General features: G+C 49.5%; 7 protein-coding genes and 1 pseudogene across 8 annotated transcripts; 3 read left to right on the top strand and 5 right to left on the bottom strand.

Annotated features, from left to right (window-relative positions):
* Nucleotides 1-71: 71 nt before the first annotated feature.
* Nucleotides 72-2,114, bottom strand: NPP1 (nucleotide pyrophosphatase/phosphodiesterase family protein; the record flags this gene model as incomplete). Its single annotated transcript, XM_076687731.1, has 1 exon — nt 72-2,114. The coding sequence occupies one exon, from the start codon at nt 2,112-2,114 to the stop codon at nt 72-74; it is 2,043 nt and encodes a 680-aa protein (XP_076538032.1).
* An 826-nt stretch (nt 2,115-2,940) lies between these two features.
* Nucleotides 2,941-4,851, top strand: TRVA0_072S00232 (uncharacterized protein; the record flags this gene model as incomplete). Its single annotated transcript, XM_076687730.1, has 1 exon — nt 2,941-4,851. The coding sequence occupies one exon, from the start codon at nt 2,941-2,943 to the stop codon at nt 4,849-4,851; it is 1,911 nt and encodes a 636-aa protein (XP_076538031.1).
* An 84-nt stretch (nt 4,852-4,935) lies between these two features.
* GEF1 (chloride channel protein) lies at nt 4,936-8,555 on the bottom strand (the record flags this gene model as incomplete). Its single annotated transcript, XM_076687729.1, has 2 exons — nt 8,366-8,555; nt 4,936-7,213 (listed from the first exon to the last, which is right to left on the bottom strand). The coding sequence occupies exon 2, from the start codon at nt 7,210-7,212 to the stop codon at nt 4,936-4,938; it is 2,277 nt and encodes a 758-aa protein (XP_076538030.1). The 5' UTR covers nt 7,213; nt 8,366-8,555.
* A 1,030-nt stretch (nt 8,556-9,585) lies between these two features.
* Nucleotides 9,586-13,897, top strand: INO80 (chromatin-remodeling ATPase INO80; the record flags this gene model as incomplete). Its single annotated transcript, XM_076687728.1, has 2 exons — nt 9,586-9,645; nt 9,710-13,897. 2 exons carry the CDS (start codon nt 9,586-9,588, stop codon nt 13,895-13,897), a joined length of 4,248 nt encoding a protein of 1,415 aa, XP_076538029.1.
* Nucleotides 13,898-14,614: 717 nt separating this feature from the next.
* Nucleotides 14,615-16,909, bottom strand: TRVA0_072S00166 (uncharacterized protein; the record flags this gene model as incomplete). The annotated part of the gene is made up of 1 exon (XM_076687727.1): nt 14,615-16,909. One exon carries the CDS (start codon nt 16,907-16,909, stop codon nt 14,615-14,617), a length of 2,295 nt encoding a protein of 764 aa, XP_076538028.1.
* Nucleotides 16,910-17,501: 592 nt separating this feature from the next.
* On the bottom strand, nt 17,502-18,194 carry MMS21 (SUMO ligase MMS21; the record flags this gene model as incomplete). The annotated part of the gene is made up of 1 exon (XM_076687726.1): nt 17,502-18,194. One exon carries the CDS (start codon nt 18,192-18,194, stop codon nt 17,502-17,504), a length of 693 nt encoding a protein of 230 aa, XP_076538027.1.
* Nucleotides 18,195-18,791: 597 nt separating this feature from the next.
* CTF8 (Ctf8p) lies at nt 18,792-19,259 on the bottom strand (the record flags this gene model as incomplete). Its single annotated transcript, XM_076687725.1, has 1 exon — nt 18,792-19,259. One exon carries the CDS (start codon nt 19,257-19,259, stop codon nt 18,792-18,794), a length of 468 nt encoding a protein of 155 aa, XP_076538026.1.
* Nucleotides 19,260-19,515: 256 nt separating this feature from the next.
* TRVA0_072S00100 lies at nt 19,516-20,481 on the top strand (annotated as a pseudogene). The gene is made up of 2 exons: nt 19,516-19,524; nt 19,580-20,481. A coding segment is annotated over exon 2 (895 nt).

The raw sequence follows: 20,481 nt of genomic DNA, 5'->3' as shown, positions 1-20,481 counted from the left end.
GGACAACCTTCCGTGAGTTGATATAAAAACAGTTAACGACATTAACAAAATCTAAATAATTATAATGATAACTAATCACCGCCGAGTTTGCCTTTAATCCAGTCTTTGGCTGATGCCAAAGCATCGGAAATGCTGCTCTTGATGTCCTCCAGGATGCTCTCCAAATTAGCCTCGCTATCCCGACCATCGCCGCCAGCATCAGGCTTCTTAGTGCCATTATAGTTAGCAGCTCCTGGCTCGGGGACATAGGTAATATCAGCCGGCTCTCCCTTACCAAACAAGTCTTCATACGTAGAGTTGATCGTCAGAACTTCCGCTTCGAAATTGACACCCGGATACCGCACAGAATCCTTCCAGTCTTCTGGCAACGGAGTAAAAATTTCAGACAAGCTCGGACCGTCATTGAAACTTGGCTTAACATGGAGTGTGTCGCAAAGAATGTTGTAGACAGCAGTGTTTGGGAAAGGCTTGTACAAGTTGCGGGCAGAATCCGACTCAAAATATTCGCCTTCAGCGACAAACAGAGCACGCATAAGCACCTCCGTGTTGTTATAACCATGCACGCCCCGTGGTTTGTACTGGCCGTTGAGCTTCTTCATCTGCTCATGGGTCGTGATTGACCAGCCCACCGAAGGAACCATCCACACCTCGGCAAGTCTTTCGGAATAATCACCGCCTACTCCGCCAAACTCCCATTCTTTAGGCATTTCGTCTCGCTGGTACACCTTCCACGACCCGTTATCGGGCTCCTGTTTCTTGAGCGTATCATAAAGTGCCTTGGCGGTGATCTTCTTCCTGTCTGGCCGCAGTCCCATAAGCGGCCATCCATCCACATGAGCAATGGTGCTCATATCAACCAGATCGTCGAGGAAAACTAGCCGCTCATTAGAAGTGGGAGCCATGCCATGGTCAGACACCACCACCAGGTTTATTATGTTGCTAAGATTTCGATCCTTGAGCCCGCTCCGGATCCGACCAATTAACGCGTCAACACTACTGAGAGCATCCTTCAGGTCCTCCCCAAAAATACCATATCGATGGCCAATAGTGTCCACAGTTGGCGCGTATGTAAGAATGAGCTCTGGCCGCGTGTTAATATCTCTGTCGAGCCATCCGAGCACTCGCTCGCTCTTAGCAGACAACAGCTCAGACGCATTGAACCGGTCAACTTCCATAGGAGCTCCCTGCCTCCACTTCACCTCGCTCCCGGGCCACATGTGCACAGCAGTCGACACCCCATGGAACGCCGCAGTCTGCCAAATTGGCTCACCGCCCCACCAGTACGGATCGAGGCTCTGGCCAGGCTTGGTATTGAAGAACTGCTTCTTCCGCCTCGGGTCGAAGAACGTGTTGCCCACAATCCCGTGGTTAACCGGACGCAGGCCTGTCACCAGCGTCCAGTGGTTCGGGAAAGTAGAGGATGGGAAGGATGGGATCATATGTGGGACAGCAGTCCGCTTAGTGTATAATGCATGCAAGTTCGGGGTCAATTCCTCGTTAATATAGTGTGGATGGAACCCGTCAAGTGATACGACAACCGTCGTCGGATAGAAATCGTGAGTGCCATTGCTCAAAATTCTCTTTGCATGGGGCCGGACCTTTCGGTTTCCGGAATCTTCGCGATCATTGGTCAGAGGACTTAGTATATTGGAGAAGAACAACAGGCCACCCAGAATTAGCACTGCAAAGAGAAGAATGTGCATTTTGCGCACAACTGGTTTGCTCTTCTTTCTTCTACGCATGGGGGTCTCAAGATCAATTTCAAGGTCAGACTCGGAGGAATCAAACTCGTCAGACTCTCGATACGACATAGGCTCGACTGGTCGAGATTTCCCAGGTTGAGAGGACCCACCAGAAGGAGACTTTCGTCGCTCCTCATCGTCCAAAGGCTGGTAATCAAATTTAACCTTCTTCTTTGGCAAGAATTTCTTGACTCCTTTCAAAGGAGAAGAACTTCTGGGGCTCTGCTTTTGGCTCAAGTGCTCCAGCGCCTCATCATCTGCGCGTAGCAGGTCCCGGTCGCGCTGGGATACAGGCTGATCACTGCTGAATATCAGGTCTTCCTCCTCCTCAGGGCCCGGCTCGTCAATGGAATAGCGCTTCGAGCTCGACATTTGAAACGAACGGATATGTTGGACTGTAGAGGGTCTGCTGGTTCGCCTACGCCCGTCCCATCAGTAATCGCAGGAGAGAGCAAGTAGTCGTGGTCCGTAGGGTACGCATCATAGGCTCGGCCCTTTTTCCATGTGCGGTTGGACTTAATTACCTAATTATCTTCCAATGTGAAACAATGTCTCATCGGCAATACCTCCTACGTACATGACCGCTACAAATGAAATGTGATGTTATGGATACTTGGGCCATCTACTTATTTAGTTTTCCACAAAAGCACAAATTTTGGGGATGCACGTTGTAATTGAATGACTTATTCCATCCGTGAATATAGTTTGTTTTTGCATGTTGTACAATTGCTCCCTTGTCTGTAGTACCGTTTGATATGCTGGAAGGAAGACAACACGTGAAGAGGGAAAATTAATTGAAGTTCCTTGCCGCTGACAATTGCTCAGTCAATTCAGTCAATTCAGGTACATTTCTCGGCTAAAATGATCAATTGATTACAGTACTCCTATAGTGGGTGACATTATATGTTGAACGTAGCCCGTACTCAAGCTACAGCATGGATATTACATCCGGAGAAATGAGCAATGGAATCAAACATAATAGCAAATTGAAGCAGTTTTCGTCACATTACACACAAATTGAAGGAGTTTTCGTCAGAGAACAGGTATGGTACTCCGCGGGGGCCGGCCACATATAAATTCTGATGAATTAATCCTCGTTAGTTAAGTGACAGTTATTTGGGCGCCCCCCGCGAATAGAAAAATTACAATATCAATTACGGCTTGATCTTACAGATTAAAACGGAAAAGACATATATATATGGCATGGAAATATAGCAGGTTAATTAGGGTAACCTCCTATTATTGCCGGCAGGGTCATTATCGCTTATGTCCAAAAGGTGACCGAAGATGGATGTCAGATCAACGGCATGTGGAGTCTATTCTCAACGATATACGATCTAATACCGTTGATCTGATACCACAAATTTTGGATACCAATGTCAAATCCCCTGAAATAAGACGCTCAATAATTGAAAAGGTCAAAAACGAAAAGTCTCGGGAGTTATACTCGAGCATTTACACCCACATTATGATAGACATGCTAATGAAGAACGAGCCGGTAAGAGAGATAATTCAGTTTCAAAAGTCAGCCTACTCTCCGGAAATAGACTGTTCAACTGAACCTTTTGCATCCATTTTCAAAGTGGGGTCCATTACTGACGAGGATGGGCTAAACAAAGTCATCCGCCTTCTATCGACCTTCAGCCATGCGTCTCTAAAAGATCTACCTAACATGCTCTTTCCATGGTGGATTGAGATGCAGGTTGAAGCGGATAGTGTTATGCCGCTAGTGATTGAGCTCTTTAAAGCGGGAGTTTACCCCTCTACTAAAGATTCGCTGGATGCTTTCGAACGGCTGCTGCGAATGCAAACAGTCCACGAATCCAAGTTACTGGCGGAACAACTCCTCACTGCATTTACACTAACACTCAAGGAATCCAAGCAAGATGTATCTATAGCTACCTTGGACCAACTTCTGAGGCCCATCGGCAAGAGAATCACAAAAATCAGAAGCCTTGATCCGTTAGTCGCAACTCTCGAATTAAGGCCCCTATCTCCTGCATTCTGGGACAAATTCTGGCAGGTTGTCATCCGAAATTTCACCACTGTTCCTTTGCTAGGATTAAAAAAGTACATCCAATCAAAGGGCTACAACATTCAAGCATCAGCGCTGGTCCAGCTAGCGTGCCGAACCAAGAAAGTTAAGCATTTCGAGGCCATAATGAAGACGCTTATTGAAACTAACACCCGAATCCCACCGAAAGTATTTGCTCATCACCTCTACCTCGTGTCGCGAGAGAACCCGCGACAGGGGGAAGCTCTTCTTCAGAGGCTCAAAAAACTCGATCATGGTATTGGAGATTTCCCTAATGTCGCTAACGCGTACATGCACGCACTCAAGTCGCTGGGGTTGAATCTCCCTGCTGCTAAATTCCACGAAAAATGTGTCGCAGATGGCACTGATACTCCGCAGACATGGAACATGTGCCTTACTGTTCTCAGCCGAAGTGACCGGATACCCAATGCGCGGAGAATTCTGGATACAATGCTTGAAAAGAACATTCACATCCGTGGAGACGCACTTTTAGAATACGCCGCGGGGTACATTTCTCGTGGGCGTAAAGACACTGCATTACATGAGAAGAATATTAGTCGCCCACTTCACACGGTCAAACGATTACTCCCCAATCAGCATAAATCATATTCATGGGATGAGTTTTACTGCGAAATGGAGAAGCTAAAAAGACACGGTTATCTGCTTGACACTCTGCATCTCTCGCGGTTCTTTAATCGGTTAGAAATGCTCAAGGCTATTGACTATCCTGCATTCACTCGTCTTATTCGGTACTTGGCTAGCTGGACGGAGTCGGCTAATGGCCAAAAGAGACTGTTCTTCGATAACGCTACCATGTATCGAATCGTCGTAATGGGCTACAAAATGAATCCCAAATGCCCTTGGGTTGTTGCCAGCTTTCTGCATTCTCTCAAAGAAGAAGGTGTTGATGTCCCCTCTAGGCCTGTTATGGAAGCATTTACAGACATGATTGGGGCGATATATTCTCCCACTACAGCCCGAGGCATAACTAAACGGCTGCGGGACCAAGTTGACAAGGAGCTACAGATGGACCAAGTGATTGAACAGATTAATAGAGCCTGGAAGGGCAATTAGTGTACATACGAATCTGCATATATTCGACGCATTAAACGGCTACCAAGAGTTATATAAGTAATTTTTGGCGCGTTTTTGGTCTCTTCAAGCGCTTTCCCGTCTATGAATGTTGAGGTTTTCTTCCTGATATTTGAGCTCGTCAGATGAGGTCATTAGTCGCCAGAAATCTTTCTTGGTGACTAGCCCTCTTAATCGCCCCTTGGTGGTCAGCAAGAGATATCTCAGACCAAGGTGTTGAACCATATAAAGGCAGTGGTGGAAAGTTGAGTTAGCTGGGGCTGTCACTGGTGTCAACTCCATCCATGGAGTGAGATCAATCGTACCATCGATTTCTGGCTCATTTTGACCATTATTACTAAGGCCATGGGAAAATGCACTGGCCAGAATGATTGCATCGTCCTCACCTTGTAGCTCACGAAGAGCGTCAATAAGTTTAGCCCTGGTGATATACCCGTACAAAATTGGGTCACTGTGCGACTTGATTACCGGGTAGCCTGGGCGATTATGCTGATGAATCAAGTCCTTAAGCACTGCAATCGTCGAGCCGTCCTCGACACAATCAATTTCTTTGGTCATGAGCGGTTCAATGGGAACATTAGGCACTGGCAAGTCGTTCAGGCTGTTGAGTAGCGGGTAATTTCTTATCTTAACCCAGCTCTCATATATGCCAGTCTTGCCAAAAGAGTCCCCAACCCACTTGGAGATCATTGTCGCCACCATAATGGGGATAACATAATTCAAGGCACCTGTGAGCTCAAACATAATGACCACTGTCGAAACTGTTAATCGCGTAACACCAGTCAGGGCAGCCGCAGCGCCCACTAAAGCGTACATTCCCGGGGTTATACATGCTCCACCGGGCGTGCATTTAGCAAAGATGAACGCATCAGGGAAACGAGAGTGGTAAGCCTGCATAATAAGCCCCACGGCTCTACCACCCAAAGCGCCGGCGAGCATGGAGGGCATGAGAATTCCGGCTGGAATCTTCATACCAAAGGAATACGAAGTGAGGAAAAACCCAATTGACGAAGAAACCAGCAGCGAAACCAGTGTCATAAACCAGTGGCTGACGTCACAAATATCAGTCGGGTTATCAGCTGTACACTCCTTGAACAAATAAGATAGAAGTACCGAAGATTGCATGCTCATATAAATGCTTGGGAAGGAGATAATGACTGTTATTAACGTCACTGCACCGACTTCGAATATGGGGTTTTCTGCGATCCACGAGACGGACTTTCGCCATTTTACAATCTTGGCGTTGAGCTTGATCATGGCCGCTCCGTAGACCCCGCCAATGGCTCCGATCATGGCAAATGGGATCAGCTCGAATTTGTGCCATTTACTTTCAAAAACGACCTGGAAAAACACAAGCTTGCCTGACTTGAACGGGTTGATTGTCTGAAGGGTAACAGCAGCCACCATGGCACACACGAAGCTCTGCCACATTACCCCCGCGCTTCCATAGTAGGACAGTTGCTCGAGGGTGAAGATGACGCCTCCAATTGGAGCCGCAAAGGCACAGGAAATACCTGCTGCTGCGGCAGCAGTGAAGATATCTCGTTTACGCGCCTCATTAAACCTCAATGGCGGGAATGCTCTCATAGCAAAGCTGGCACAGCAACACGCCAGGTGGACGAGCGGACCCTCTTTTCCTACCCAAATACCAGCGCCGACGACCAAACAAAGGCCGATCGACTTTACGACAAAAGTTTTGAGCCCCAGGAACCGTCTCAAGACGAATCCGCCGAGCACGGTCTTGATCTCTGGCATTCCGCTGAGTTGTGAATATGGGGCGATCTTCACCACAGCTATACTGGCTATCAGGGCAAACGTCACAGCCAAAAGAGCACACAGGAAGTACGCAAACATGTATCCTCCCGCGGGGCTGGCGATGATGTCGGCCCAGTTGACCCAATTGGGGCACTTGTCTCCGAGCTCAATGCCCAGGCAACAAAAGTCGCGGCTCAGGTAGAAGCCCGTTTTGCAGTGTCCGAAGCGGATTGTAGAGAGCCATTGTGAAACAACGTCAATTGCTGCGGCTGTAATGCCAATTGCTATTCCGGTTGCCGCTAGGACGATCCATTGTTGCGAGCTGTCGTAGAATGCGTAGAGCCGAGCCAGGATTCCCGGGGACGAATCCAAGAAGTGTCTTCTTACTAGCTCCTTGCGGCGTTCTGCGGACCAGTCAATAGGGGCCAAGTCGGGGTATTTAGTAGCATATGTAACCGACTGAGCGCGGGCTCTGGCGCTTCGCAGGTAGGATAGTTCTTCGTTTCGTTGGAGTGAGAGGTTAGTTAGAAGATTCCCTCGGGATAGCTGTCCTTCATGAGAGAGCAGTCCCTGCCCCACCGACGACATACTATATTTTTGTTAGCTCTCATCATAACGCATAAAAAATACGACATATTTAAACAGAAAAATGCGGGCAAGCCTTACAAGCGAAGTTATTACGTCCATTCACCATTAAGCCCCTTTCCCATTAAGCCCCTTCTCCATTAGGTCCCTTTTTCATTAACCCCTCAGCCCATTCAACCCAATAAGCCCAATAAGCCAAATGAGCCCATTAAGGCCATTAAGACCATCAAGACCATTAAGCCCAAGAAGGCAATTATGCCCAATAGGGCCATTAAGCCCATTAAGGTCAATAAGCTCAATAAGCCCATTAAGCCCATTAAGCTCACGAAACCCATTAAGCAGAGTAAGCCGACTAAGCCCATTAAGCCCATTGACGATGGAATGCCCGTTAAGCCCATTGATAAGACCCATTGAGGAAGGCCATTGAAAAGGGCCGCTGAGGAAGGCAACTGAAGAAGGCCTTTGGTCATGGAAAACGGCCACTGGGGAACGCCATCGAAGAAGACCATTGACAGAGCCCGTTGAGGAATCCCGATGAGGAAGGTCATTGAGGAAGGCAGTTGAGGAATCCCATTGAGGAAGGCTATTGATATGGGCCATTGAGGAAGCCCGTTGAGCAATACCTTCGAGGAATCCCATTGAGGAAAGCCATTCAGAAAGTCCATTGAGGAAACCCGTTGAGGAATGCCGTTAACGAAGTCCTTCGAAGAAGACCACCGTGGAAGCTGTTGAGGAAGCACGTTAAAGAAGTCAAGTAAGGAAGCCCATTGAAGAAGTCCATTGAGGAAGCCCATAGGCGAAGTCCATTGTAGAAGTCCATTGTAATATTCCATTGAAGGAGTCCATGGAAGAAACCCAGTTATAAAGTCCTTCGAAGAAGTCCTCTGAGGAAGTCCTTTAAGGAAGGCCATTGAGAGAAGTCCATTGATAAGGAAGCCAGTGAGGGAGGGCGCGCAAAAGGGAGGGTTGGGTTGCGCCGCATCACGTGAGGCTTACGCCGTTCCGACAGGGCCCGGGCGCTTAACAAGCCAGGGGACTGATTTCCTTGTCCCCCAGCACTTTTGCCACCGACGAATGCGGCATATAAGGATGCAGTTATCCACCCATTGATTGAACAATGTCGTATTATAGCGATTGCAGGGTTTGATCTACTTACACAGGGTCTACCAGCGAATTCTAGGCCACAGTAGCTTGATTTTATTGGAGCGTAAACCAAACTAAGGCTGTATTATCGAGTGCTTCGCTGAATTATTAGAATTTCCCCCCACGAGGAAAGGTTAGTCACTGTCAGCTCTTATCTCTCGTTTCCGAATGCGAGGGTGCTGTTGATTGTCGTGGAAGTGTCGCACGTGGCGGCCTGCGCTAAAATGTCGCCGCCCTGGTCTCTCTTTCGTTGCCTCCTTCTTGGTACAACACGCTCAGCGTGGCCCATGACGCGGGAGGGGACGGAGCGGCGCGGTTGGGAGGTTCGTGGTTAATGACCTTCCGAGTTGGGCAATATTCCGTCACGGAAATATCCAACCCTCCCCAACCCTTGCCCTGTTATCATTTTGCCGAGCCGCATTAAGCCGCACGCCGCATGCCACTACCGCCACAACCACTAAGTACATACCATCAACCTTTCTTTTCTACCTGGAATATGAAAACCCTATTGAATGGGGATTGCTCAATCATTTCCTTGTTGTGGATATTGCGCAATTATATTTACGGCTTGCCGTGTCGCAACCGCAACAAGACCATGTGGCAATTCTTGTCTAATTGGCTGTTCGCAATACTTAGTATTGTCGTCTCCAAAAAGAAGGTCAGAGAAGGAAAAAAAAAATCGTATTACCCTGCGAATACCACTACGATGCTCCTTTAAGACCAATATAACAAAGCTGGTTGATGCGGCGCGTTTTCCCGGTTGGCTACAACCCCCAGGCTGCTCGCCCAATGAGAAACCAATCCGTGACCGGCCGGCAAGGAGTCTCTCAATACCCGTCTTGAGCAGGCGGGCGGTGGTGGATAGAGTTGGAGGAGCGGTGGTAGTGCGTGCGCAGGCGCGCCCCCATTTCGCGATAGCTCCCAAGCGGGTGTTCGATCGATCCACACCCCCCTCCAGCCTTGTGTGGTGGTGGGAGGGTGCAGCAAACAGCCTCTCCAGGGAATGGTGGACCGACGCTCCGGTGGTGTGTCTTGAAGGGAAAAAAAAAAAAGCTTTTGAGGGAATGGCCAACCATCGCATAAATTCATCGACGGTAAACAAGCGGTGCGCATTGCGCCTTCGGGACCCTTTGCCACCTCACTCTCATTTTTTTTGCAACGACCAACCATAGTCCACGACCAAGCATAGCACGACTACTACGCGCTGCGAATTAAATATTAGGACGCGATAATATGGCCTCTTCGATAGACCACCAGCGGTACTTTGCCGGGTCTAACAACGGCCATGGGGAGGTATGTATTCTAACAAGGTGGAGTGTAATGGGGTGTAAGGGGTTATGGAGGCTAACGAGGATAGCGAAACGCCATGGCGATATCGTCGCTACTGGCAGAGGATAAGCCTGAGGAGAACGGGCGCTCGGAAGCATCGCGCAAGATGTCCCTGAGCAATATTACTACCCCCATGAAGGAAGAGATGGAAGAGATGGAGGTGGATGATGATGACGGGTTCGATGCCTACGCCGATGTAAGCGATGAGCGGATGCTGTCTACCGTTAAGCACGCCAACGATGCGGCCTATCGCGACGAGAAGGAGCAGTACCTCGAGGCTCTGCAGAGCCGGCTCCAGTTCGTCGTGGAGGGCGAAAAACATGCCCATGAGGCGCACTTTTTCAAAGTTCAGGACCACGAGATTTCAAAGCTGCAGCACACATCGGAGTACATGCGCCAGCAGGCGCACAAGGAGCTGTACGACTACGCCATGGACCGAGTTTTGAAGCAGGAAGAGGCGGATCTCAAGGAAAAGCGCCGCATTCTCAAGCGGCTCGAGCGACAGAGAAAGAAGGCCGATGCTGCGGCGCGGTCTGCTGCCCTGAGGTCGCAGCATGAGCAGTATCTCGCCGAGCAGGCGGCGGCCCACCCCGCCGAGACCCCGAACGGCGAACTCATGGATGATTCCAATGAGCCCGTAGCCATTGCCATTAAGCCGGAGCCTGAGGGCGAAGAGCCCGTAATTGAAGTGGACGACGGTAAAGACGACGACTATGCGCCGACCAAGAAAAAGACGCGAGCGTCCCGGGCTAAAACCGCCGCTGCCAATGGCTCAGCTGCTTCCCCAGCTTCCAAAAAGAAGAGCGGAGGTGCCGGAAGCAAGCGAAAGAACGAGGCTGAGGATAAGGATAAGTCCAAGAAGCAGAAGACTGTTTCGACCCCGGCCAAGAAACCGCCATCCCAGAAGGAGATCCGGGCCATTGCGCGGCTCTACAATAATACTTACGAATCGATATGGAAGGATATGGCTCGGCGCGATGCATCCAAGCTCAGCAGAACCATTCAAACGTGCTCCAATATCCGGCTCAGCAATGCGCGGAAAACAGCTGCCCTGGCGGCGAAAGAAGCGCGCCGGTGGCAGTTTAGAACGAATAAGAACTTCAAGGACCTCCAGGCGCGGGCGCGTCGCGGTATGAAGGAGATGCTGGCGTTTTGGAAGCGCAACGAGCGCGAGGAGAGAGAGCTGCGTAAGCGCGCCGAGAAAGAGGCCCTCGACCAGGCCAAGCGCGAGGAAGAGGAGCGTGAGGCGCGGAGACAGGCGCGAAAGCTCAATTTCCTTATTACCCAGACAGAGCTGTACAGCCATTTCATTGGGCGCAAGATCAAGACCCACGAGGCGGCTGGCGAAGAGGCGGCGCCCGCTGCCCCTCATGCGGCCTCTGTGGGTGAAGTAGACGTCAGACACGCGGCGGCGGCCAAGGACTTGGACTTTGACGAGGCGGAAGACGATGATTTGCACCGAGCTGCAATGGCCAATGCCCATAATGCAGTCATGGAGGCCAAGAACAAGGCCCAACAGTTCAACGGAGTCGTCCAACAGCAACAGCAGCAAAGTGCAGAGATAAAGAACGTCGACATTGATAGCGAGGAGATGAACTTCCAGAACCCCACTTCTCTGGGCGATATTACCATCGGCCAGCCCAAGATGCTCACTTGCCAGCTCAAGGAGTACCAACTCAAGGGTCTCAACTGGCTGGCTAATCTCTATGAGCAGGGCATCAACGGTATTCTTGCTGATGAAATGGGTCTTGGTAAGACTGTCCAGAGTATCTCCGTCATGGCCTACCTCGCTGAGCACCACAATATTTGGGGCCCATTTTTGGTCATTGCGCCTGCCTCGACGCTGCACAATTGGCAGCAGGAGATTGCCAAGTTCGTCCCCGAGTTCAAGGCGCTTCCCTACTGGGGTAGCTCCAAGGACCGAAAGGTTCTGCGAAAGTTTTGGGACCGCAAGCAGCTGACTTACACGCGGGACTCGCCGTTCCACGTGCTTATTACGTCGTACCAGCTCGTTGTCGCTGACGCGCCGTACCTGAACCGTATTAAATGGCAGTATATGATTTTGGATGAGGCCCAAGCCATAAAGTCGTCTTCCTCGACGCGATGGAAGCAGTTGCTGTCGTTCCAGTGCCGGAACCGGCTGCTTTTGACGGGTACTCCGATCCAGAATTCGATGCAGGAGCTGTGGGCGCTTCTACATTTTATCATGCCTTCGCTGTTCGATTCACACGAGGAGTTTAGCGAGTGGTTCTCCAAGGATATTGAGAGCCACGCGACCAACAACTCGCAGCTCAACGAGCAACAGTTGAAACGACTCCACATGATCCTCAAGCCGTTCATGCTGCGGCGAGTGAAGAAGAACGTCCAGTCGGAGCTTGGCGACAAGATTGAGATTGACGTCTACTGCGACCTGACAAACCGACAGCGAGTACTTTACAAGATGCTCAAGTCGCAGATCAGTCTCATGGACCTTATTGAGCGAGCTACCTCGGGCTCTGATGAGTCCAACCAGTCGCTCATGAACTTGGTCATGCAATTCCGAAAGGTGTGCAACCATCCGGACCTGTTTGAGCGAGAAGACGTCAAATCTGCGTTCAACTTTGCCTCGTTTGCCAGTACTCCATCGTTGTTACGGGATGGTAACTCTCTGGAGCTGTGGTACTCGGCGCGGAACCAGATTGATTTCAGCGTTCCCAAGCTGCTTTACCGAGACGGAGGTATGTTGGAGGTGCCCAGCGAGAACAGCCTCGCTGGAAGCCGCACCAAGCTGCTCAAGTCTATGCTCAACCTGTGGCAACCCCACACAATCACTCAGCGAGAGAAGGACTCGCTTGCCTGGCTGAGGTTCGCCGGGGTTTCGCCAGGAGAGCTTTCGCAGCTTGCCCAGACGGGCATCTTTGAGCGCGCTCTCCAGCGGTATCGTCTCGACGGACAGCTCGAAACCCCTGAGACGCTTGACTTTGTCTACGACCAAAAGGAATACAACCCGGCCTACCGGTTGTTCCTCATTGACCAGAGGAGGGCAGTCAACAACGTGCGACCTTCGGGCGTAGGTGATGTCATGTATAATCTGTGTAACATTGCCACCAGGGTTGCTGAGGATGACTATTATCGAGTCTACGAGAAGGGCTACGATGAGCCAGTGCTGTGTCCTCCCATCACTATGTATGCTTCTGACAGGACGATGGTGGTGGAACAAGACGACTTGTTGTTCGATATGAAGATCAAACAGGCACTCCACCCGATGACTCTGAACCAGGAGTGGCATCTGCTGGAGTCTGGTGTATCGCCCGCCGAGTTCCCACCTTCAAACCTCTATCCAGCTGCTGATAACCTTCGAGCCGGCATGACGACGATCCGAATGCCGTCCATGTCCAAGTTTATCACGCAGTCTGGCAAGCTCTCTCAGCTGGATCGGCTTTTGACCGAGCTGAAGGCCAACGACCACCGAGTTCTTATTTATTTCCAGATGACCAAGATGATGGATCTCATGGAGGAGTATTTGACGTTCCGACAGCATAAGTACTGCCGACTTGACGGTTCGTCCAAGCTTTCGGATAGACGAGACCTGGTCAACGACTGGCAGACGAAGCCAGAGCTGTTCGTTTTCCTGCTGTCTACTCGAGCCGGTGGTCTTGGTATCAATCTTACTGCTGCCGACACGGTTATCTTCTACGACTCTGACTGGAACCCGACGATTGATAGCCAGGCCATGGACCGAGCGCACCGACTGGGCCAGACGAGACAAGTGACGGTGTATCGGCTGTTGGTCAAGGGCACCATTGAGGAGAGAATGCGAGACCGGGCCAAGCAGAAAGAGCAGGTCCAGCACGTTGTTATGGAAGGCAATGCCAAGAATAAGAATGCCAGCGTTGATTTCCAGAAGCCTGGTCGCGAGGTTGCGTTCTGGCTTTTGGATGACCAGGCGGCCATTGACGAGCTCCAGCGCAAGCAGCAGGAAGAGGAAAGCCGTAAGGAAGCGAAGCGAGAGGCCAAGAGAGGGGCCAAGCGGGCGGGAACGCCAATTCAGAACGGCAAGGCCAATAATAATAATAGTAATAGTGGCAGCGCCAGCAACAAAAAGCGCAAGAGCCTTACACTCGAGGATATGTACCACGAGGACGAGGGCAACTTTGACGAGAGCGCACGGCCGTCGGAGTTTGGCACGCCAGTTAGTACTTCAGGTACTAATACCCCTGTTCCGGGCAGGAGGTAGTTTCATTCCATTATTTATTTATATTTATGAATCGTTTTATGTTAATACGTGCTTCTTAATCATCGCTTATTCTCAAACATCGTTTTAAGTCCTACAACCAAGTATGCTTCGCAGAGTATATCCGCTGTTTCAATTGACTTGGGGGCCAGCCCCCAAACCCCCGTAGCTCCGCTTCGCGGAGGTATTGTAGCGATCAATTATTTGCGTTCCGCAAAGGGTTTGGAGAGGGGGGAGGGAACTCTATTTAACCAATAGCTTGGGTGATGGTCACAAAGTAACAAACTTTTCTGCCACGCCCGCAACAAACACTGGCTTGTACTCTTTAAGAGAATTGCTCACCATTCAACGCCGTTTCACTTATAGGACCACTCTGAGCTCTGGCTAGATATATTCGGGCTATCTTCGCCTGATTGGTCTTCCGGTATCAAGATAGAAACATCTCATAGCAGTTTCGGTAAATTGTCAAGAAGTAAGTATCGATTACAGTAGCAATAATGTGTGACACTGGGGCTGTGCTACGCGGAGATTTGAGATGTCCAGTGTCACGGACATTTTGTAACGTGTTGTAACGGGATTTTTGTTACAGGAGGCTGGAAGTTTGTTACGGACATCACCAAAAGGTTACATATCCAGGTTAATTATAAATAATGGTCTAAACAGGTTAGAGTATCAATTGACTAAAAAAATCGCACTTTGAGGAATTGATTAATAGGTTAATTACTTGTGCTTATTGATATCACGTTTGAGCAGTGTTAGTAGTCCCTTAATGTTCAATACGACACATTCAAGGTCGAGCTTCCCGGCAAGGTCGTGTCGATCCGATAGCTCCAACAAATCGTCAAGCTTCAGGTCCAGCGTGAAAATGGGGTCTGGCCTGCCCTTCATAACCAGGGAAAGCACAAAAGTACCTGGCAAAGGCGACGCAATGTACACCACAAGATTGCCGCTTCGCGACTCGGGGATGCGCCACTCGACAACCGAGCCATCGCGGACCAATTGCTGCAAAGTGTACTTCTTAACCACGACCTTGAACTTGGACTTGTCTTCAACAGGACCCAGGCCAATGGGACGGTCTTTCTTCGAGCCAGTATGCATCCGGACATTGGCCAGGTACGATCGGTAGGTATCGAGCTGAGATCTGAGATACTCATTGTGCTCTCTAATAATAGCGAAGACCTCTTCCAGGGACCTGGCTTCCTTCTCAACTGATTCTCTGAGTGATCCCAGCTGGTCGAGTTCATAATCGACTTCCTTAACCAACACCTGCGAATCGTCAGAGTCATTATTTTCAATCTCATTGAGCAGATCTAGCGCTTTGATACCCCGCTTGACAATACCCTGATCGCCCGAAGAGGATGCGGCAAAGTCCGCAATGGTCCTCAGATTCAACGGCCGGTTGAGGACTGGGTGGCCCGGCGGGAAAGCCCGAATGATGTTAATCATAAGCGACTTGGCCTCCATGAATATCATATCAGCCTTGAAGATATCAAGCTCGGTGTCCACGTCGCCCACCGCCGTTTCCCACCGGTTAAACAGCTGAAGCTCCATGCAACCATTAACGGACCGGGGAACCAGCCCCGGAGCCTTGCCCAGCTCGTCCAACAGCTCAGAGAGATGGCCATGATCGTTGCTCTGCACAACCTGGTCTCGGTACTTTTCCATCAGCGAGTGCATGCCGTAAACCTCGTTAAGAGTAATGTTCAGGCTCAGGTCTTTCTTAGACAGCGCCACATACTGGTCCATTTCCAGAGACTCGTAAAAGTCAGGAACTTCGCACAACTCGTTGAGAAAGTCATTAATGCGTGCCTTGTTAGAATCGACAAACCCTGCCATGTGCGCCATGTACGGCTCCTTGGCGTAGGTCGGTTTGTTAGCGAGATTCTGCAGCAGTTTAGCGATTAAAGTAAGAGTGCGACGCGCATAGTCTGAGGGATTCTTGTCAACCAGCATATATGCCTGCGGAGTGACAATGGCCGGGTTGATGAATCGCAGGAAGAAGAATGCGCCAATGAGGGAACAGACAGCCTGGTCTGTGGCCTCAGGGTACTTTCGTTTCGTCAACTGCCGGATCTGCTTGCAAATCCACCGAATGCCGTAAGGGACCATATCCAGAGAGTCGATAATTGTGTCCAGAAGGCCCGTAGCTAGCTGATTGAGCTTAACATGGCGCGGCCGGATAAGCTCTAGAACCTTGGGGTGCTGAAACGCTTCTTCAACAGAGACACTAGGCCGGTTGTCTGTGGGGTCGTAGAGTTCCTCGTAGACCCGGAGAGGCAGAATCTCGAGGTTCAGGTCTCGCTGGTCGATAATTGAGTTAAGCTTTGCCGATAACGCCGATCGGAGATATGATTGCCCTGGGCCCCGCCTCGTATAGGTCGTCATCATGCGAGATACTGGTGTGTTGGCTCTCAATAGCGAGGAAAACTCGTTGGTCGCGTCGAACTGGTACGCTAAGACCGCCTGGAACATGGAGAGCAGCAGATGCTCTTCTCTTTGCTCGTACTGGTTACCGAAAATAGTGAACATGACGGACTGAAGCAGAGAGTCAATCTCAGCCATGGATACGGACCGGCATAGCAGAGCAATGTGCCGGGGCTCACTCTGGAGTAGGAAAAAGAGATTTCCGTACAATTCAGTTTTCTTTCGGTCGGGGAAATGTTCAGCCCCGTCTATGTCGCCTGAGTCCTCGTCAAGTCGCGAAGCGACTTCATGCTGCTCTTCAACAGCCATTTTGTTCTGAATTAGCAGAGCAATTCGGCTGTCGAGGTACCGTACGTCTCTTTCCAGGAGGAAGTTACGCTTGGACTGCTCCGAGATGTTGGTCTTCAATTCTCTGAGATGCTTCTGAGCCTTTGCCAGGTCATCATCAATATCGTCGTCGCGGTCTACACCGCCCATGGACATGTAGAGGGCAGCTACCGAGTAGCGTTTCGACTGGCGGTTGGCCGAGGGGGCATTGGACCGCCGCAACACGGTCGTCGGATTCGGGGAGGCTGGAGTTGAAGTCGTCATTTAGCTTTTTTCGTCGTTCCCTCTCGTGTTCTTCCCCCGTAAAGTGTAATTATAACCCGTTCAATCCGCCTTCTACTGTTCCTCAAAAGCCAATCCACACTGCTGCCGGTTTCTCAAAAACCAATCCACACTGCTGCCAGTTCCTCTTCTCAAACCAATCGACAACCAATCAACAAACGAATCAAACGCAAATTGTTTGTCAAAATTGAGTGAATCCTAGATGCGAGTTCCACAATAATTTAACGTTAACAATCTTACAGCTGTCTACTTTTACGCATGCACACACAGACTCCCTACTGGTACACCTCCTTTTTTTATTTATTTTTACTCCACTTATTTACAGACACATACGCGTACGCTGCAAGGTTTTTCACCGGTTTTTCACCCCCCTGGACTCAAAACGTCACGCAACGTACCGAACGGGGGATCTCAGGTGCATGAGACACTGAATGCACCCCCTGTACTCACTCGTTCTCATATGTGCTTACAGCCGTTCTGATAATTACTTACACGCAGCGAGAGAACATAACTGGGGGCCAGCCCCCAGACCCCCGTAGCTCCGCTTCGCGGAGATTGGCGCCGAGAGAGTTGATTAAATTCGTTCCAAGGTGGCAGTTTGGCGCTGGGTCTCCTTAGCCAGCCTGGACCGGTACCGAGCAACGGCTTCGGCCATATCAGGGTTGGCACGCATCTCGTTCTTGTGCATCATGGCACTGCACGCCGGTACAGGACAGGAAACTATTGAGGCGCCGGCGTGCTTGAACATGTCAGTGACCGATGCCTTGCTGAAGGTATGGTTGCACCGTGGATTGGTGACTGGATCCACCAGCAGAGAATTGGAAATGGGACACTTGTACGACACTTTAGCCTTCTCCACCACCATCTCATCATCAGCAGTATAATCGCTGAAGAACGTGTCAATATCAGGCATATCTTCCTCGCGACTAGGACCCTTGGTGTGTATGGCAGTCCTAAACCTCAAGTAATTCTGTAGCTGCTGAGACTGGGCGGTGAACCGCTCAGACTCAGGCTTAGCCATATATTCTTCTTTTCGCGCATTAAGCTCGGCTGGAGCGTCATTAAATGGGAACTTGATCCGCTTCGACAAGTAGTTGTCTGCAGTCACATCTTCCACAAAGCCTCCGGGATTACTGGGTAGTCTATCGTAGATCTCCCGGAGGGTTTCGGTATATAGTGCCTGGGTGTTTGCCGTGTCCATGGTTCGTTTATACATGCTGTCAATGTTGGAAACCTGCTCATTCAGTTTTTCGGCTTCGGCCTCCATTTGCTTACTGACTTCGGCAGACTCGCTACCAGCTTGCTCCTGGTAGAAACTGGCGTGCTCTTGTAGTAAACTGGCCACGTCTTTTAGATGCAGTTGGAGATCTTCGATAGTTTCCACGACTGACCCCGAATTTGAACTCGGCAGGTTACAATAAAGCTCTTTTGAAAAGGGCAGAGTATACTCCAGAGAGGCCATCTTTATGTTCGATATATTTATTGACTTTCCAGAAAAGTTATTCAGTGGAGATACTACCGGTAGATACGGTATAACTTGGTATTACCGGGGTAAAAGCTGATTTATCGATTTATCAGGATTTTTCAATTTAATGTTCGCGTTTTCGCGTGTCCCAATTTACGCCGTCCGACCTGCGGCGGTCACTGTACTGTACCGTACCACAACCAATATGTTGTACCATTGGCATTAGGACGAGATTTGAAATATGCAAGTGTAAATGTTGGAATACAATTATTTAATTATTGTTTACATAGTGTATTAACTGTTGAAATGATAAATGCAAAAATCAAATACCTGGCAAAAAACACCGGTATCAGTAGGTTCTAACGTTACCATACTTTCCCTTAACAAGATAGAAACAGATCACCGTTTAATTAAAGGCTCCGGACGTAAACTGAACGTGATCTTATGCCTAATAATTTCAACAATGGGAATGGTCGTGTTTGCGTTTTGGTCTTGGCTAGAAGATGCCGTCGATGAAGACATTTCCAGCACAGCCAGAGGGGTCCTCAGTTTAGCCACTTTCCCTCGCAGTATCTGATTGTCCCCGACTTCAAGTGTAACCTCGCCTTTGTCGAACTTTGAAAAATCAAACTGCCCCAGGTGTTTTCGAATCACTCCTGGCGTAATGTCGTCGTCGTCACTCTGGTAACCCTCAAACTTCGCCAGATCTAATTCGCTGCCTAGCAACGGCTTGTCGTTCACATTGATAATGCCCTGGATTTCAACTAATGCAATTCCCGATGGTGTATGCAACACTTCAGGAAACCTATTGGGCACTTGATCTATCGAACCATAGTCATCAGCCTTTTCTATCACCGCAGTTGGCATTTTCTTTTCCTTTCTTTTCTTAACAAATCTGCTGCAAATCTCGTATCACCAGTACCAACTTGCTATAATTTCAGAACGCGTTTATATTCTGTTTTATGATATATTCTTCCCCGATTACGGTACTAAGACAGCTAATTAGAAGAAACGCGTTTCGTTTTTCTATTTCACCAAATTTTATTCGTTAGTTGAGTAAAATTTATTTTTCGAGCTCTTTTGGGAATCGGCCAAACCTCAGCATTCCAAACTGGTCGCGATTGAAAAGTTGGTAAGAGAATAATAGCCAAGCCTCGGGGCGATGAAATGAGCTAATATGAAAATAGAACAAGCATGTCGACGGCCCTGTTGAACCTGCTGTTTGCGCAGGTTATATACAAACATGTCCGTGAGCAGAGCAGTTTACTCAAAGGACCTTTCTCCGACGACAAACTGAAGATCCTGTCAGAGGAATTGAGGTCGCATCCGCTCAACAAAGATCTGTTTAACCTGACTCCTGAGGCATGCCGGACGCTGTACTCTGCTTTGCTATCCGGGGCGACTGATCCACCCACTGAAGATAGCATGAAGCCGTTAATGAGCAAGCTCTATGAGTCGTTTAAGCGTGATATGATCATCCAGATTAAGAACGACGAGCAACAGTATAAAGCCAAGCAGAAAGAAATTGAGCAGATTGAAAAGGGCCAGTGGGATTCCGCTTTGCTGAAGGATATCGCCGATGGTGGTGAGGATAAGTACTCTGCGCGCAATCAAATGCTAAAGCAGCAGCGACAACTGCAGATTGAGCGGGAGGACCAATTGTCTGCAAAGAATGCTGCTGCTGCCGCTGCTGCTGCTGCCTCTGAAGTGGCTGCTGTTTCAAAGAACGAGGAAAAGGCCAAGGCTACCGAGGAAGTTTCCGAAATGGAGGAAAAGAAGGAAGCCAATGGCGAGAAGGAAGAGCAGGAATCTTCATCTCCAGAAGCTGAAGTTATTGAAGAAGAGGAGGAAGAAGCCGAATCATCGCCAGTCGAGAGAGAAGAGAGCGTCCGGGAATCTGTTGATAAAGGAAAAGAAGCAGGAAGGGAGGAAGAAGTGGAAGTTGCTGGAAGCAAGGAAGATAAAGTTGAAAATGCTGAGAAATCCGAGATAGAAGAAGAAGATGAGGAAGAAGAGGAAGAGGAAGAAGAAGAGGAGGAAGAAGACGAGGTAGAAGAAGAAGAGGAGGAAGAAGAAGAAGAGGAGGAAG

The sequence above is a fragment of the Trichomonascus vanleenenianus genome, assembly GCF_965637985.1.
Source record: "Trichomonascus vanleenenianus strain CLIB 3782 genome assembly, contig: TRVA0_072S, whole genome shotgun sequence".
Classification (NCBI taxonomy): Eukaryota; Fungi; Ascomycota; class Dipodascomycetes; order Dipodascales; family Trichomonascaceae; genus Blastobotrys; species Blastobotrys vanleenenianus.
Note: the sequence above shows the minus strand (reverse complement) of the source record. Positions and strands in the feature narration are given on the sequence as shown.